At 45.7% G+C, this 17674-nt stretch overlaps 1 protein-coding gene across 5 annotated transcripts; it reads right to left on the reverse strand.

Moving 5' to 3' along the window:
• Positions 1–1844: 1844 nt before the first annotated feature.
• Positions 1845–16750, reverse strand: SFPQ (splicing factor proline and glutamine rich). 5 transcript variants are annotated; one of them, XM_054648084.2, is made up of 13 exons: positions 16012–16750; positions 15407–15595; positions 15011–15312; positions 14806–14901; positions 13334–13530; positions 12975–13059; positions 12560–12677; positions 12296–12344; positions 12094–12215; positions 6315–9479; positions 3127–3171; positions 2765–2839; positions 1845–1918 (listed from the first exon to the last, which is right to left on the reverse strand). In XM_054648084.2, the coding sequence occupies exons 1-10, from the start codon at positions 16633–16635 to the stop codon at positions 9342–9344; spliced, it is 1920 nt and encodes a 639-aa protein (XP_054504059.1). In that variant the 5' UTR covers positions 16636–16750; the 3' UTR covers positions 1845–1918; positions 2765–2839; positions 3127–3171; positions 6315–9341. The 5 variants fall into 5 exon arrangements, with proteins under 5 accessions (XP_054504059.1, XP_054504061.1, XP_077045858.1 ...); XM_054648086.2 differs by lacking the exon at positions 6315–9479; XM_077189743.1 differs by lacking the exon at positions 6315–9479 and having other exon boundaries at positions 1845–2278.
• Positions 16751–17674: the final 924 nt, after the last annotated feature.

The raw sequence follows: 17674 nt of genomic DNA on the forward strand, positions 1-17674 counted from the left end.
GGGCAGGAGCCCATGGAGCAGGCAGGAGCCCATGGAGCAGGCAGGAGCCCATGGCGAGCAGGCAGGAGCCCATGGAGCAGGCCGGAGCCCATGGAGCGGGCAGGAGCCCATGGAGCAGGCAGGAGCCCATGGAGCGGGCAGCAGCAGCAGAGGATGCCCCGGCCCCAGCGAGGCCGCTCGGGGGGACGGAGGCGGCCGCGCTCCCCCGGGCTCTGCGCTCTCCCGGGCTCTGCGTCACCGCCCGCGCTGCTCCAGCACCAGCACAGGCCGAGCTCCAGGAACGGCAGCTCGGGATTGGCGAGAGCCGGGCCCCAGGGGAGCCGCGGGCGCTGACGTTTGTGTAATTCAAGTGGAAATATTTTTTTAATGCCAATAAATCATGAGAGCCTGAAGTGTTTTCCAAGCACGAGGAAACACTGTGGGGCACAGAAAGCACGGCCAGCCTGGTCCTGCACTGGCCCCAGCTCGGCCACCAGGTTGCAGGGGCTGCCACAGGCAGTGGTTGGACAGGGGCCAGGGGCAGTGACACTATTTTTACTCCTGGCAGCACATGATTCTTCAGCTGCTCGACATGATTTGGAGCTAGGGTTGGCACACCATGCAATGACAGCAACATGCCAGGGCAGGCTCCAGGCATTCACAGCTTGGAAGGCTCTTTGGTTAGAAAAGAATTGAAAAAATAAACATCAAAAACCTAAAAAACCGAGTGCAGCAACTCAGTAGGATCAGAGCAGCACATACTGCTCCCAGGATACTGTTCAAGTGTATCTGCTCTCTGATCTTTTATTGATTAGAGAAGATACTTAATGAACCATTTGGTAGAACAAGGTGTCAGCCTCAGCAGAGGACAGCCCAGGTGATGGGAACAGCCATCAGCAGCTGCAGGGAAAACCCATCCTGTCCCTACAGGACACAGGCTGCAGTTTGCTCCTAGCAGGGAGCTGAGGAGATGCAGCTCAGCACATGGAATGCTGCAACACTTTCCCACAGGAAGCAGCCAGTGCTGCAACAGTGGAAATGAGGACAAGTTACCGGAAAATAACAGAATCTGAAGAAAAATTGTTGCACAAGCTGCAGTAGCTGTGGAGACAAAGACACTGAACCCCAGCCCCTGCAGGGCAGCTATTGAAGATCCACACAATACCACGAAGTCATGAAATGAGAGTGAAACACCTCAGATTGCCCTCAACCAGCACCTGATTGCTGAGGGAGAACAGCAGCAGCTCCCAGTTGCAGCACCAACCCCCCTGCCATGAGCACTCCCAGGCATTCAGACCCCTCCCAAGTGTTTCATTCCACTTTGCCACATGAAATTCAATTTATTTTCATGTTTCTAACCTGGCAAAGCAGGTCCCAGCCAAATGCTGACGACACTTTGTGGCACTGTGGGAGGAAACCCTGCTACAATGAGCAGAGCCACCACTGGTGTATTTCAACATTTAAACAACTTGATATTTAAACAAAGGGTTGCATTTAATCAATGACAGCATGAACCACAGTGTATGTGCACAGTGCAGCTGCCAAAGAATCAAGTGAAGCAATGTGAACCACTGCAATTTGTGCTGCAATAGCTAAATCCAGCACTGCTCTGGCTTCTACAGAACTCTAACTCTTGGCATCTTAGGCTTAATTACTACAGTCATCACCAAGAAAGATATTAAAAACCAACCAGGCACAGGTAAAGATGTGGAATTCTACAATACAAACTATGTAACACAAAATGGGAGTAAGGAATGAGTGAAATTTCCAGAAATTTGTGTTTCTCAGACCCAGCCATACCACTCCACACTGACAGATTGCTTATTCACTGAATACCCTCTGGAATAAAACAGAAGTCATTTATAAAAAATATTTAAATATTTTATTTTTAAGAGCTGTGTGTTCCTGGTTCCTCTTCATTGCACTCAGACTTCTTTTTCTGCAAGTGCAAAGCACACAATTAGGAAGACTGTGGAAGAAAGACAGAAAACAACAGCAGAAACTACATGACATGGAATCATCATTCAGAAATCACAGGCCATGGGCCTGCCAAATATTCTCAAGTATTCACATCAGATTTTAGATTAAATTAACAGAATTAATGTATTTTTAAGACCAGATATGGCTTTGTTTTCCTACCCCACAGCAAGGAGCAGCAGTGACAAACCACAGAGGAATTCAGCCATTGAATCCCACTGGCTTCACACCTTACAGGTCTATTGTTACTCACCTGTGACTCCCGAGTTAAGGTACCAGCAGGTTGCTCCTCAAACAAGATTTTAAATATCTGAAGTATCCCCTTGTAGTTTAGTGGCAAATTAGAGGGAAAATGTCATTAATTCCAGCTCTGCAAGTTGGTTTATTTCCCTGAACTGCTATTTGCTTCACTCCTATACATGCTGATTTATACACCAGGTTATTTTTTTAATTCATTGTTCAAGTGTTTCAGCAAATAGCTTTTTAACAAGGTTTAGTTGAATTAACATCTGAGAAGCAGCTGCTCTATTTTCCTTTTCCCATGCTGACAATCACCAACTGCAGCCTGAGTGCAGGAATGGTCATTTCTTGTATGACCACCTGCTGCACACAAAGGACAGAATTTATTTGCTGCTGCGGGGCTGAAAAGCCTCAGACAACGGTTACATTTTGGCTCTACAGAAGCAAGATGCAGAAACTTTATACAGAACTGAGATTAATCACATGTTTCAGGCAGGAATTACATAACCCAGCACAGGGTGATGGGCTAGCAGGCCCTCACAGCAGCGTAAGGACAACAACTACTTACTTGTCCACCTGTTCCCTTGGTCCCTCCACACACCACTGGGCACCGTGCTGGATGTGCTCATGTTCAACTCCTCAACTGGAAAAACATTCCCAAGTTATTACACCCCCAAGTGATTTTGAAATCTTTTGTACAAACCCACGTCTAGAAAGGTATTTTTAGCTGATGCTGTCAAGATATCAAGCCCAGGTGGAGTCAGGGTGCTCAAGCCCACAGTGTGACAAGCTGGGACTGTGTTCTACCCTACATATTTAATGTATCCATTTTTCAGTGTTCCCCAATTCAAAGGTACTCAGTGACTGAACACAAAGTGACCAAAAACCTTTATTATTTCATCCATCCAGGACAAAAAAAGCAATACTTACTTCCAATGGATGAGCACTCCGGTGTCACTCAGCTTTCATCTTCACCTAAAGGATAACAACTGAAGTTATTAGAGTCATACACAGCAAATTGTGACCATTTAAAAACTAACTTAAAAATAAGATTTTAACATACATGGACTGATTAGTTATGAGGGGGAATTTATCAATTATTCCAAACTATTACGTGGAAGAATAAGGGGCAGAAATAGGCTAGCCTGAACACTCATCAAGAGCTGAAGGAATATGCAGGCAGTTGCCTGAAGAACTGCACCCTGAGCACAAACCATAACCCCAGTCTGAGCACAGTGAGGTTTGATTGCAGCCAGAGGTATACTATCCCTTATGTGAAGGCTTTAATTTCATCAGCTACTCCAACTCTATGATCCTATTGGTCTCCTGTAGCAATGCCCTCTCTCTTCCCCTTCCTGAGGGAGTGCAGTGGTCCTGGCCTCTTGGAGCTCTCATGTTCTACAGTAGAACAAGTGCTTCAGAAGCCAAAGGCAGACACTAGAGGTTGGCACTGTCACTGCTTTTATCCTCAGCAAGGTTCTTCCCTCCTCAAGGCCTCCCTTTACTATAGCTGAGGGCAACCTGCAATGGTGAAAGCTGGGGATGTGGTACAAGGCTCTGCACAGCTCCAGTTGGGAGGCAGAACCCACCCTGGGCACAGCATGATCTGACCAGGCAGGGACAACTTCAGGCTTTAGCCTCCAACCCACCTCCCACCTGGGTTTCCTCACAGCCCCTGGGAGCAGGAGTTATGCACGTTTTGTTTTCTCTGCCATAGCAACAAACACCATGCATAAGGGATACTATATCTTTGTGCATCCTTTGAACACTGCAAATTCCCTGCTAGCCACACTCCTCCCAGCCCTCCCCAGTTAGCTCTTCAGTACTGGTGTTCAGAAGCAACATTTATAGAGAGATGGGGTGTTCACAGACCACTGCGGGATTGCACAGCCAAGTCCTAACGTGTCAATCATTACCTAGCAGCAATGACACAGCTGGGAGAAGGCCAATCCTCCCTTTTTTCCTTTTCCAGGCAGCAGCTATTTAACAGCCCCACTAGCTGGTATGGAGAGTGAAAAAAAATCTGAAGCTAATTAGCTGATTCCAAAACTTGCTGGTAGTGGAAGAAGCCAAGTGATTCCCCAGAGCAGCATACTTGGATGCATCCTTCCCAACATGCTCAGCCTCATTGAACATAATGGAACAGAACACTGGCCTTCCTGTTCATGTCACTGCAGCTGGCAATGATTAACAGAGACATGCAACCCCATTACTGCTCCAGTCCTAAAACTACTCACAGGCCTCAGTGTTTAGCTATGGGGAGAACTGCAAGCAAATCAACACTTTGTATGCTTAATGTTACAATAAAGCCCCATCCACGCTGTGCTGTGCTCTCCTGCCAGCAGCAGGCTCTGCTCGGAGGGCCTAGCAGTACGCAGATGTATTCTGACACCACACTTCTGAGCTTCAGGTAAGCTTTTGAGAAAAAGTGTGTTTCACACACAGATAAAACCAAGATGAAACACAATGCAAGCACTTGAATGTCATTTCTTGTACCCACTTGTTACAGACTGACTTAGAGCAGACATGACTAAGTTTGCTACCACACCAAGTTTCATCACTGCAGCCAGAGCTGGTTTGAGCCCCATGGTTTCAGTCACAAATTGCTTGCTCCAAGAGTGTCAAAAACCTGCTTAGTTCAAGTACGTAGAATGAGGCAGATGTGCCAATAACCCCTCCATGACATTCCTGCAGGTCAAGTATCCAGAGCACAATGGAAAAACTTAAGTCAGATCTTGAGCAATGGTTTAAGATCACTAATTCAGTTTTGCTACCTGACAGCACAGTGGCAGCAGCCAGCAGGTTTGCTACTGGATCCCAGTCCCAGGTAAGGATAAGCCATCACAAAATGGATTCAAGTCACAGGTAAAGGTAAACCATCATGAAAAGCCAAACTGACTTTGTGACAAGGTGTCACTGTGTGACCAGCTGGCATGGGCTACACTCACTGTGGTGTAACCAAAGACCTGTTGTCATTAACTCATGGTGCACCTGCTACTTCAAGGGTTCAATGGAACATGGAAAGGTGGCTACAGCAGAGGGCAAGGTTGTCCAGCAGATCCCTGTTCACCAGCAAGAGTCCTGCCTGGAAGGTAACAAAGAAGGGTCCAGAAGTGACAATAATACCAGAAACAAGTATGCAAAGCAGAACTTTGCAGAACAAGGGAAAACACATTACAACACCTGTGAAATAAACTGAGTATCAGACAAGAGCCAGATCATTCACTGGAACAAGGGACCTTGAAATTCAGGTTCAAGAGCTAATGCAAAAGAGCTGGAGATCAGCATGTCTGGATGTCTAGCAACGTAAGCATGTTAATCCTGGAACACTATAGTCAGGAGTTCTAGTAATGAAGAGTTTAGAATTACATCCCAAGACTGATGAAAAATGAAATTGTACATTACACTATCAAGATGACTCTACGAGGCAGAAGTACAGAATCTCATCACTGTCAATTAAAGCAGAGGAATATATCAGGCTTGTCAATCAAAGTATAAAATAAAGACTACTGCAATGTCCAATAAGCTCTATGAAACTCACAGGGATATTCAATCAAGCACTCATTTATGTCCTCAAAAATATTCTGGATCAGTCTCAGAACTGCTTGTACCAGTAGCTTGAGGTGACTCTCACACAGCACACACGAGGCAAGAGCAGTGGTTACTACACGTTCCCACCAAGCCAAGACTCTACACATGGATGAGCTGCAGATGGGCCACTTCATCACTACAGAAAGTTTAAACGTGTTCTTTTCCAGGCACTGAGAGCACCTTGTCAACTGCTGAACTGAGTTTAAGATCACATTCCCTCTTCCCCACAGTGCTCATTTAAGAATATCTTCGTTACATCGGAACTAAGAAAAATCCACCCAAGCCAAGTTGTAAGTACAGAGGAATCGGGTCTGGAAATGCTCATCTAAGAACCACAGTAAGTTATTTCTTGTCTCTGAACGAGACAAAAGCTTCAAACCGAAAACCACACAGCTTTGATGCAAGCTCAGCATACAGGTATGGAGTGCTGCACTGTAATTCCACAGTCAGAAGTGTGATGTCAGAATACCCACAGTATAAGATTACACAGAAAGTCACCAAGTTATATTATATTGCTTGTTACCTACCTGGACGCAGTCGGCAATGAGAATCTTGGAGCAAGCAGGAATACTACATCCGGGTCCTAATGTCCATTGCCATTTGTGGTACTACGTTCCTCACAGTTATGAACTGCAGAAATGCTGGCTAAGTGCAGTTATGTAGCAGGCCACTAGTTTAAAGTGTAAATTGCAGTCTCAAACTCCAGCAAGAACTTGCTGCCACAGTAAATGGTTGCCAAGGAGAAGCCAAGAATTTGTCTACCACAAAAATACCACAAAATCTCAAAAGCATTTTCAATTTCTCATCAGCTGTATAAATGATTAGTGTATCTACGCCAGAAGGTAAGATTATTCTGTATTCATTTCTGAGAAAGTGTGAAGACATATGTGTAACGATACCAGTTTCTACTTGCTGCAGTTTTTAGAGCTCTGAGTGTCAAAATGGGCTCAATTTTGATAAAACAAGCTAAATTGCAACAGCCAATGTCCTCCAAGTCCAGTACAAAAATGTTATGTGATCCAGACCATCCAAAAACAGGTCTGACCAGCAAAGCACTTTTCTGAATGATTTTAGAAGATTCAATTATATAAATCTGAGTTTATGAAAGAAGTCCAAAACCTCATAGGAATAGATCAAAGGAATGTCACTTTCTCGCCTCCCACATTTAGTAACTTTTATCAGATTTAAAAGTTGACATGTTTGCCAGCTTTTAAGACACCATCTTTAAAAGGTCTTGAAAAGAAGTTGGCTAGTTCATCATATATGCCTGTTTAGTACATGCAACTCAAAGCAGAACTTGTTTTAGAAATTCTGCTTATGCAGCTACAACAAAGCCAGATTTAACCAAACTTTCAGATCTTTTGAAAACTGCCAAATCTTTCAAATATATTTACTAATCATGGTTTTGCAGCTCAGCTATTTTAATACCTAGCAACAGTAGCTTACGTACAAAACAGGGGTACCCAAAGAAAAGCTCTGTAAGGTACAAAGACAGCAGCATCCTTCACTCTTCCAAGTTACAGAACTATAAAAGAACATACTTTAGGATATGCACCAGCATCTCTTTTAATAAAGAATGACATGTAATCTGAAAAATAAACTGAAAAAATTAATTTAATGTTCATGTTTAGAATTCCCCACCTCGGACACCTTCACCTTTTGAGGGTGTCCCATGAACACCCTCCAGAAAAGATATTGTTTAAAACCGCTTCAATAATGCAAATTGCATCCATACTGCTCATTTGTAAACTACCCAATACAAGTAACTTCCAAATACTTGGTCTGCAGTTTAGGAACTGCCAATTTGAAATTCCCTCCTCAAGAGCAATTCATTGTTGTAGCATGTTATCAACCCCCAAACTTTTCTGGGTACACAAAAAGCATTCACCAAACAAACTGAATCACTCTTTAGTGAGCTTCATGTTCCAGTCAGTGTTACCTGTATCAGCACTTCCCAACTTGCTATTCTGTCATTTAAGGTGTAACAGTACTTCAAGAGGGATCAGACCCTAAAACCCTGAAATCTGACACTTTATGTTTTAACCACAGGGAAAATTTAGCAGAAAATTTAGAATTGGCCAATGCTCAGCATAAGGAATGGAAGGATATTGGGAAGATTAAAGCTATTCACAGAACTCCAGTGGTTGGGATCATGTGAAGGTACAGCCAAGCTAAGTTTACCTACTTTGTGCCAAGCAGGTTGATGTATCCTGCATTAACACTGAGGTATTTGACACTGGGAAGTCACGTTCCCAGTTTACCTGGTACATTGTAATAACAAGCAAAGCAACTACCTTACCAATGAGTCCAGAATGCTTTGAAATTCTTCTGGGGCTTAATAAAAGGAACAGCAAACTAAGGAATTCATCAGATCTTCTACAAAAAGAACCTTAAAGGGAGTTTATTTGCACTGTGTAGTAGTAACTCTTAAAACTCCAGATTCAGATACTACTTTTGAAGCATTATCTCCAAACATCAATAATAAAAAAGCGATAACCATCATGCAAGCAAGCTGATTGCTGTATTTTACATACAGGATTTTAGGATTTGCCCACCAGCTACACAATTTAAGAATAGTTCCTGCAGTCCCCATAATACAAATGATTGTATTCTGAACTAGGCAAATTAGTCCACTGTTAGCATGAGGACATAAGCAAATTAACCTTAATCACTCGAGTAACACTTCTGGTCTTTTTGCCAAGCAATTTCAGGCAGGTGTACAATATGGAGCAAGGCCAGATCCTGTAATCTCAAGACAGCTTAAGAGCATATAAATATCACATTAACAATCCTTTAGTGAGGAAGTCAGCCAATACAAGGCATTCTATGAATTTATTTTAAAATAACCATTGCTAGTCTTCTGCTTAAAGTCTTTGAAAGATTCCAAGCAGTAACTGCCAGGGTGGTAAGTGCTACCATCCCACCACCCATAGCTAAAATATGGAATTCATTACTGCACTGCTTGCAGTGAAGCTTTAAATAATGTATCTTACAGCATTTGTAAGATTTTCATTTGCTTCCTTGTTGCAGCACAATTACTGCTCAAAAAATCTGCACCTACTGCAAAGTTCGGCTACAATTTAACCCAATCTTTGGCTAGAGAGGCACTGTGGGAAGAGATCTCACTCTTCACTGTAGTTCCACACCCTGGTCTAGGTCCGACCTCAGCTCGAGGCTCTCAGGTTACTGTGGCAGGTGTGGTATTGGCCTCATTTGTTTAACCACGACTGGCAAGAAGAGTTACTACATTTAGTTTTCTATTTATTTTAAGCACAGTAAAAAAAAGGTTGGTACACTTTGGGAATTCAGTGGCACAAGGTACACTGCCATCAAGTTAGGGACGTTATACATCAAAAAAACAGCTAAATTTGATTTTGAAACACTGCATTACATAATTAAATTGTACTCGCCCAAACAGACCACTTACAAATATTAGGTCAGTAAGTTTCTAACATCCATAAAAACGTAGCTTTCTTACTAAAATGCAAGAATTAAGAAGTCGGTGTCTAAACAAGACAGACAAAAACAAACTGGAATGAAACTACAGGTCACATCTAAAATCGGGGCTTTTTGTTTGGGGCTTCATATTCTTCTCTCCCTCTACCATATCCTGCTGGTGTTCCAGGCCCCATTCCTCTAGGACCCTGGCCACCCACGGGCCCCGCACCTCCCTGCCCAAAGCGTTCAGGACGCTATTGGAACAGAATTAACAGTTCATTATAAGTAGTTGATGTCCATGTGTGTTAAGTATATATTTTTAGAAGGTTCCGTAGTCAAGGTTCGTCGATACAATCACCATTGAGCCGATCCACAGGTACCGGGAACATAGAAAGGAAAAAAGGGTAATTTAAAAATTAGTTTATTGTAATACATGCCTTGAGGTATGTTCCCACTTGATGCATTCTCATACATCTGTTACAAAGAACAGATCCTCCCTGCAGTGCTAGAAATGTAAGCATTAGTGCAGATGTGAATTAACAACTTTTCCAAATGAGCTCTAGCAAAATTTTCAACCAAGTTAATGCAAATAGCTTGTGAACGTCTCACCTTTAGTGCAGTAAAAGCTCAGATTACATCACTGTCATTTCCAAATAAGCCTAACGAGAGAATGCAGCTCCAATTGGCTGAAGCAGGAGCTGACATTCATCAAATGTAACAGAATGCCTACTCACCAGGACTGGCATGTGCTGTCTAGAGACCATGTGCTTTTCAAGATGGGGTTAAGACTACGGTCTGCTGACTAAACTGCAGAGGCCTTTGGCAGTACCAAAACTCATTGTGAGCACTACTGCATTGCAAGAAGAAAAAAAAAAGTGAAAAAAGCTACTGACCAGTGCTTTACCTAACCAACACAACTGCTCGAGCAAAGACTGGCACTTGTTCAAACCCAACGTACTCCGGAGCTGCTGGTGCTGCATCAGATGCAAAACGTGGTCCAAGCACTCAGTGTTTCCAGTTAGAGCTATGCACAGAGGGTTGTGTGCATCCAGGCAGTATCTCCCTTCCCACCCCACCTTCACCACAAGCTCTTGGAAAATTCACAGCTTCACAGCAATTGAAAAGGTTTCACACCAAGGTGTAACAGCTAAGTTACTCTGCAATAAAGCAGAGACTTCAGGTCTATTTACTAGTACGTCTAGTTGCATGTACTTTGTTCAGTTACTGTATTACTAGGTGTGATCAGCATTCAACCTACAGAAGTTACACATTATGAGGTCAAAGAGAGCTTTAAATTTTCATTTCAACCAAGGTTCCCACTACCGAGTCACAGAACAATGGTAGGTGGTTTGTTACAAAAAGTATCTGCAACTGAAATTGCACACTTCAGAGCTCCTGACTTCTGAAAGTCAGCATCAATCCTTCCAAGAAAGGAGTTTCACAAATATTACTTAGGTTATTTCTGCCTAATTCATGGCAGCTTCAGCTCATCTCCAGCTTTGTTTAAAGGTATCAGCCCAGGAACTGTGACCGCATTGTGTGGCAGAGATCCCCAACCTAAGAAACTCCAGGCAGTTAATCCACCTCACTGTCACATCTTTTGACCAGATCACATTTCAGGGATTACACAAGTTCAACATGCACCTGTTACCATGGTTTTCAGGAGAAAAATGTACATAGTATCCACCACACACTGCCTAACTGCTCACAGGAAGCTCAGGAACTGCTCATGTATCAGTAGGTTATTGAGGTACCTTAAGGCCAACAGCACTGTCTACTGAATCAATGATGCTCTGGGAAGTTACCATTCCAAAGATATGTTCCCCAAAAAGATAAAACAGAAGGTATCTGACAAGCTACTATGGTAGCTCAGCTCATTAAGCCAGAGGCCTAAACCCACCCAAAAATCATTTAGTTCAGCTTGTGCTGCAGGTGCACACCCTTTCAGGAGGGTGAAAGCACACTGGTATCGCCACCTAAGCCAACAGATTCCCATCCTGCCCATTGAACACTTCTGTCATCTGCATCCGTGGTGCTTCAGTGTAGGAACACCAAACAGGCTCCAAGCCCAGTCACACATGTAGTGTGCCAGAAATTAGTACAGTTTGGAAACATACCTCAGACCAGGAGATATGCTGTGGTTTTAACAGGCTCTACCTTTGTGTCATGCCCAACACAGGAAAACAGACCGGGCTATCATTCCTTTGGGAGACAGGAACCACAAATGGCTACAGTCCAGGATAGCTGGAACATGCCTGAAGCTAAAAACCAGCATTTCTGCTCTTCTACAGCAACATCAGCACAGACTAAGGGATATGCTGTTTACCATTGGTAATTTAAGTTTATCTGCTGCTAGGACAGACCTGAGCGCAGATTTTGGACTGAACAGCACACCCAGACCAACATGCATCCAGCCTACCTAGGCTTGGAAGGGCCAAAACAGTGTTACACATTGGGAAGGAGAACAAAAAAATCTCTCTTGTCCATCAGTACAGAACATCAAATTACTGAAAACCTACCACGTTAAGTATTTTGATGAAATTTGTCAGATTCTCTAGAATTCACAAAAAATCCTTCCAAGCCTAACAGTGACGCAGAATTTCCAAAGTCCAATGAAGTCAGTTAACTGCAAATATGCTTAAGAGCACATTTGAATCCACTTACAAACAATTTCTGAGTGTGTAAGCTACCATAAAGGTTATCAACTACTCTAGTGCTACACACTGCCACGTTGTCCTGTGTTAAACACCTGACAAGAGAGTCAGCAGTTAACAGTGACATTTCCACAACCATCCGAACACTGGAGAACTCATTCCCAACCACAACAACTCCCGTGTGCTAAGCTAAAGCCACCACAGGATACGTTACCATGTCACTTCCCATCATAGAACCACTCATGGCTGCTTGGCCAACTCCTGGATTAGCTTCATAACCTATGCCGCCACCACCTCCCAGAGGTGGAAATTTCTGGGCTGCTGAAGCATAAGGATCTAAGAGAGAGAAATATATAATCATATTCTGATCATTTCTAAGTTAGCCACACAAAGTAATTACTTAAAAGGTTCTTTACCTCCCATGTTCATTGTGGCAGCACCACCCATTCTCATGTCTCGCTCCCTCTGCATAGAAGAAACAACTTTTAACTTGGATAATCAACCACCAAATTCCAAACTTTTCAGGAGACAAAGCACATGTACAGCCAACTACTGCCACTGCCCATACACACACAGTACAATCACCAACCCAAAGGAAGCAAACACAGCCATCTTGAAAATAAATCTACAAAATTCCTGAGCATGGTAACGTGACCCAAACCCACCCCCATGTCACTTACTGGATCCATGTAACCCATTCTACTATAATTCTCTTCCCTCTGTCTTCTCATCTGCTCTTCCATCTCCCGCTGACGGATCATCATCTCCTCCTCCCGCCGCCGGCGCTCCTCCTCCTGCCTGGTCACCACAGAGCAGATGTTAAATCCCAGCAGTGGAGCACACTGAGCACACACTAACATCAACTGCTCCAGCAATATAAAAGCACTGAAAGATTACACTTCAGAAAAAACAAACAAACATACTCTATGATGTCAAAATATTTAAGGAGAAACTTACACAGCAGTTCAATTTCGCTAACACAAACTGAAGCAGCAATGGTGTTTCTTGAAAAATAAAAACTTTCATATGTAAGTAACTGAAAATAGAAAAAGGTAAATATAATTTTTAATAAAATCCCATGAAAGCCAAACTAACCTCAGCTGAATTTCCTTGCGTTTCTGCATTTCCTGATTATGAAGTTCTTCCATCCGCCTCAGCTCCTCCTGGCGCCTCATGAGGTCTGCAGGAATGAAGCCTGTGAGCAGCTTTTCCACACAATGTCCCATTTTAACTACATCTGAATTAGATCTGCACTGTGGCAGAGAAGTACATTCCAGTGTCACTGTTCTGACCAATACACCACTGAAATTTCAAAAAACTACCAGTGCCTCTTTAACTCTGAAATTCTCAAGTTCATAGTCAGAAGCATGAATTTCCTCACTAAACCATTAAAGAGCCATACACCTAAGCCAGCATTTAAAGCAAAAAGATTGCAAGAGTTCAGAACTCGTTACCTTGACGCAGGAGGTTTGCCTGATGCTCATGGTAAGCATCTTCCATCTCACTTTCAAGTTTGTCCTTGGCATCTTTCATATTTTTTGCAACTTGCTCTCTCTGCTGCTTTTCCATTTCATCTAAAGATTTCCACCTTTGAGAATACTCAAATTCAAAACTGCCAGGCTGAGCAAAACGGGGAGGAGTCTCTCTCTCCCTGCAGAAAGGAAGAGACTCAGATTGGGCAATCCTGGAAACTCAAGGTCAATACAAGATCACGACCCAAATAACTGAATTATCAGGGAACATCAAGGACACCCTGAGAACACCTGACAACCACAGGAGAACTGGCTGTGATGGAACTGCTGCATCTCACACACTCAGACAACAGCACTGAACACAAATAATTATCACAGCACATGTGGAGACTCCTGCACTATCACATCCAAGCAAATCTGCAGAGTGCTACTGCTTGTTTGCCTTATTCTTAACTGTCTTTAGACACTTCACTGCTGACAACTGCAGGTGGAAAATCTTCAAAAAAGACAGGCCTGTGCCCAAGCAGGCACAATCAAGGTGGAGTTTTCCAGTGCCAAAGCACTCTGTGTCAAAGGCAAATAACAGCCCTCACTTTCAAGTAAATAGTTATAAAAGTGCCTGAGGGCCAACAGGTTGTCATATAAATAAACTCCAATTTAAAATTCAGTAATTTATGGAACAAAATTACCAAGTTCAAAAGCTTTCCATGCACTACCAGTATGAATTATTTCAATGCTTGGAGCACCGTATTAATCCACATTGTAAGTGGTTTAGAGGCAGCTTTGAGATAATTTTTGATCAAAGCAAGGAATTTTGAGCTCTTTCTAAGCCAAGCAAGACTGACTGGATCTCCCTCCCTGCACTCCCTTTTGTGATCTGGAAAAATATAAAATTCCTACAACAGGTTTAAAATACAGATTCTAACATAAAGCTGCTGTTTCAGAAAAGATTTCTCTTGACTCTTTAATACTTTGTTCCTTTATGCCAGCAGTCAGCTCATAAGGCAAATCCACACGCAACAAGTTCACACAAATCAGGCAATGAGTTAAAATTTTACTTTGTTTCTCATTTCAAACCACGAATGTAAATTTCCAAGTTCCCCACGGGATCACCAATCCGAGACATGCCTTAAGGGAGATGACAGCTTCTAACAATAGCATGAAACAATTCAAGTCTGATTTTTCAAGTTTCTACATATACCAAAACCATGTGTCAAGCTGCTATTTCTTTGTACTACAATGTAGAAAACGGCTTGTGTAACACTTAGTGAATACACTAATCAAATCGTTGTTACTTTAAACTATGAACTAACAAAAAAACCCCCCCAAGAACTGGCAATACAACCGAAAATCTAAAGCCTGTTTCTGAAAAATTTTCCATAATCCTCAGTGCCAGGGACAATACCACTTAAAACATCATTAATGCCCTCTTTATATCAAAAGATAGTGCCTACTTTTGATACATCGGATTCTTCTGAGCAAGCTTTTCTGGAAGACCATCTTCATCATCCAGCTGTTCCAACGGTTCCACAATAACTGGCCTGGGAGTGCTGAACAGAAAATACTCGTTTTACTCCTCTAAAAGCCCTTATTCTGAACAACTAGAATCCTGCAGTCTTTATTCAGCTTAAAACTAAAAGATCCTGACAAAGTACTTACGTTGTCAACAAAAACACCCCCTCAGTACACCGTTCAAATGCTTTCCTTGCAGCTGGCTTTGATGCAAACTCAACAATGCCTTTTCCTGTTGATCTACCTCGATCATCTACAATCACAACAGCTCTTTCCACCGGACCGAACTGGGAAAAAGCCTCCTCGAGCAACTCGTTGGACACGTAGGGTGAGAGGTTCCGCACCGACAGGGCAGCGGCGTGAGTGGCAAAGCGAACGCGGAGCTGCCGGCCCCTCATGGGGGTATCGTCCAACTCTGCCTTTGCGATTTCTGCAAGAGCTCTAGATTCCTGGGGGAAGTGCAAAACCCAGCCTTAGAAAACTAAGTTGTACATCACCACACCGCGAGGATGAAACGGATGAACACACAACACGAATGCCTACCAATTTAATGAATCCAAAGCCTTTCCCCTTGTTGATAAAAACCTCTCCCGGCTCCCCGTATTTGGCAAACAGTCTTTTAAAGTCTTCATCTGTGATATCAGCAGGCAAATTCCCAACAAACAACCGGCAGCGCTGTGTGTACGTCTTCTCCCCGGGCCGCCTCAGCAGAGAGAGGTTCGCTTTAAACCCCTATAAAGAATCAGACCAGTTCGAGCTATCACTGAGTGCTACACACAGAATTGCGGGGAGCCTTGAGGACCCCCGGAGAACCCAAACCGCAACCCCGGGACCGCCCGGCCACTGCGAGAGGATCCAAACCGCAGCACCGCGAAGACACCCAAACCGCAGCCCCGTGGCACCGCTAAGAGACTCAAACCGGAGCCCCAGCACCACCGGGGTCACCGCGAGGGAACCCAAACCGCAGCCCCGGGCAACGCGACGGAACGCAAACCGCAGCCCCGGGGCCGCCCTGACACCGGGGACCGCTCGCATCCCGCTGAGGCGCCACCGCCTCTCCCCCGCTCCTCCCCTCAAGATGGCGGCGCGGGCGCGCGGAGCCGCCGCCATCTTGTGCCTGAGGGAGGTGTGGGGGGGCCGTGACTCACCTCGTCCGACAGCTTCTCGCTCCTATCTCCCGAGCCCTGCTGTGACCCGAGGCTCTGTTGGCCCTGGTGCTGCTGCCCGCGGCCCCGCGGCTCCCCGCCCGGCCCGCCGCGGTGCCCCGGGCCGCCCTTGTGCGGCCCCTGCTGCGGGCCGCCCGGCCCCTTGGGGCCGCCGCCGGGAGACTGTCCTTGTCCTTTCTTAGGGCCGCCGGCCGGTGTGGGGCTGGGGCTGGGCTTGGATTGCGGCTGTGCACCGGAAGGAGACGAGGAAGGAGCCGAAACTGGCGGCTGCTGCTGTGGCTGCTGCCCCGCGGGAAGCGCAGAGGATGGAGGCGCTCCCGCCTGGCTGCCGGTGGGTCCCGCCGTGGTAGCGGAGGCTGAGGAGGATGAAGAAGGCGGAGCAGAGGTGGACGTGGGTGGCTTCGGCGGTTCAGGCTTCGGGCCTCCTCCCGGCGGACCGCCTGGGCCTTGCGGGCCACCCGCCATCGGGCCGCGGTTCTGTCCCATGCCCATGCCGGGCGGCGGCGAGCGGAAATCGTGGTTGGGACCGCCGCGTCCTCCACCGCCGCCACGCCGGTGAAAGCCGCCGCCACCGCCGCCACGGCTACGGAAGCGATCCCGCGACATGGTGTAGCGGAGGGAGGAGGCGGAGATGAGAAGAGAGCTCCGGTCGCGGCGGCTGCTACTGCTCAGCGCCCGCTGCGCAAAATGGCGGTGAGCTGGACGGCCTCGCCGCCGCCTTTGTCCGCCCCTAATATAGTATGCCCGCCCCCGGAAGCCCCCCTCCTCCCCACCAGCCAACCACCCGCACTGGCGGCAGTGACTGACAAGCAAAGTCACCAATAGCGTGTCGCAATTCCGCTAACTCTTTGATCTCATTGGTAAGGAGCCTGCCCTCTGTCCATTGGCGCGTTTGACCGCCGACGTTGGAACGGGCCGGTCCGTTAACCCCCCGCGTGCTGATTGGGCAGTTTGAGCGGCGGGAGGCGCTGTCACGGCGGGAGCGCGGCTCGTGATTGGCTGGCTCGGCTGTCAGTCAGGGGGAGGCGCGGCCCGGGCCCGGCTGCGCGGCGCCTCAAGGCGCGCTCAACCCTGGCTATGGCTGGAAAAATGTCAAATAAACGTATTTTCAATTACAGTTCGCTGCTTCAACGCGGCCGGAGCCTTCGCTTCTGCTTTGAAACCAAATGTGGGATAGGAAATATCCGATTTATCCATTCAAGGGTGGTAGAGGAACCCCGGCGCCAGCACGGGGAGTCACGTTCAGTGTTTTGTGTGAAAAGTCTCACAGAGCCCTGATTTGGGAACTGCAGTCCGCAGGTACTTTCCAGACACCCCAGGAAAGCAGGACAGAGCGTGCTGCGAACAAAAAGCGATGCCAGCTCCCCAAAATGTCCACGGTGCATTCTGGGGTGAAAAATAAAGCATCTGTACCAACACCGTGGTGGTTACAGTCCCAACATTCCGTGTTTCATTACAGAAAACAGGCCAAAAGCACATTCCAGCTCTTTAGTGTCCCTGCTTTCAGCAGTGCCATTTTTATACCTTCCCTTCAGCAGTGTTTCCATCCATCCCCCTCTCAAGCTCCCAGGAATGTTTCACATTCCGTTTCAGCTCGGAAATAAAAAAAAATCAAACCCCGTGTGAAACGCAAGGGAAAGTCCCA

This window comes from Agelaius phoeniceus, chromosome 22 (genome assembly GCF_051311805.1).
Source record: "Agelaius phoeniceus isolate bAgePho1 chromosome 22, bAgePho1.hap1, whole genome shotgun sequence".
Lineage (NCBI taxonomy): Eukaryota > Metazoa > Chordata > Aves > Passeriformes > Icteridae > Agelaius > Agelaius phoeniceus.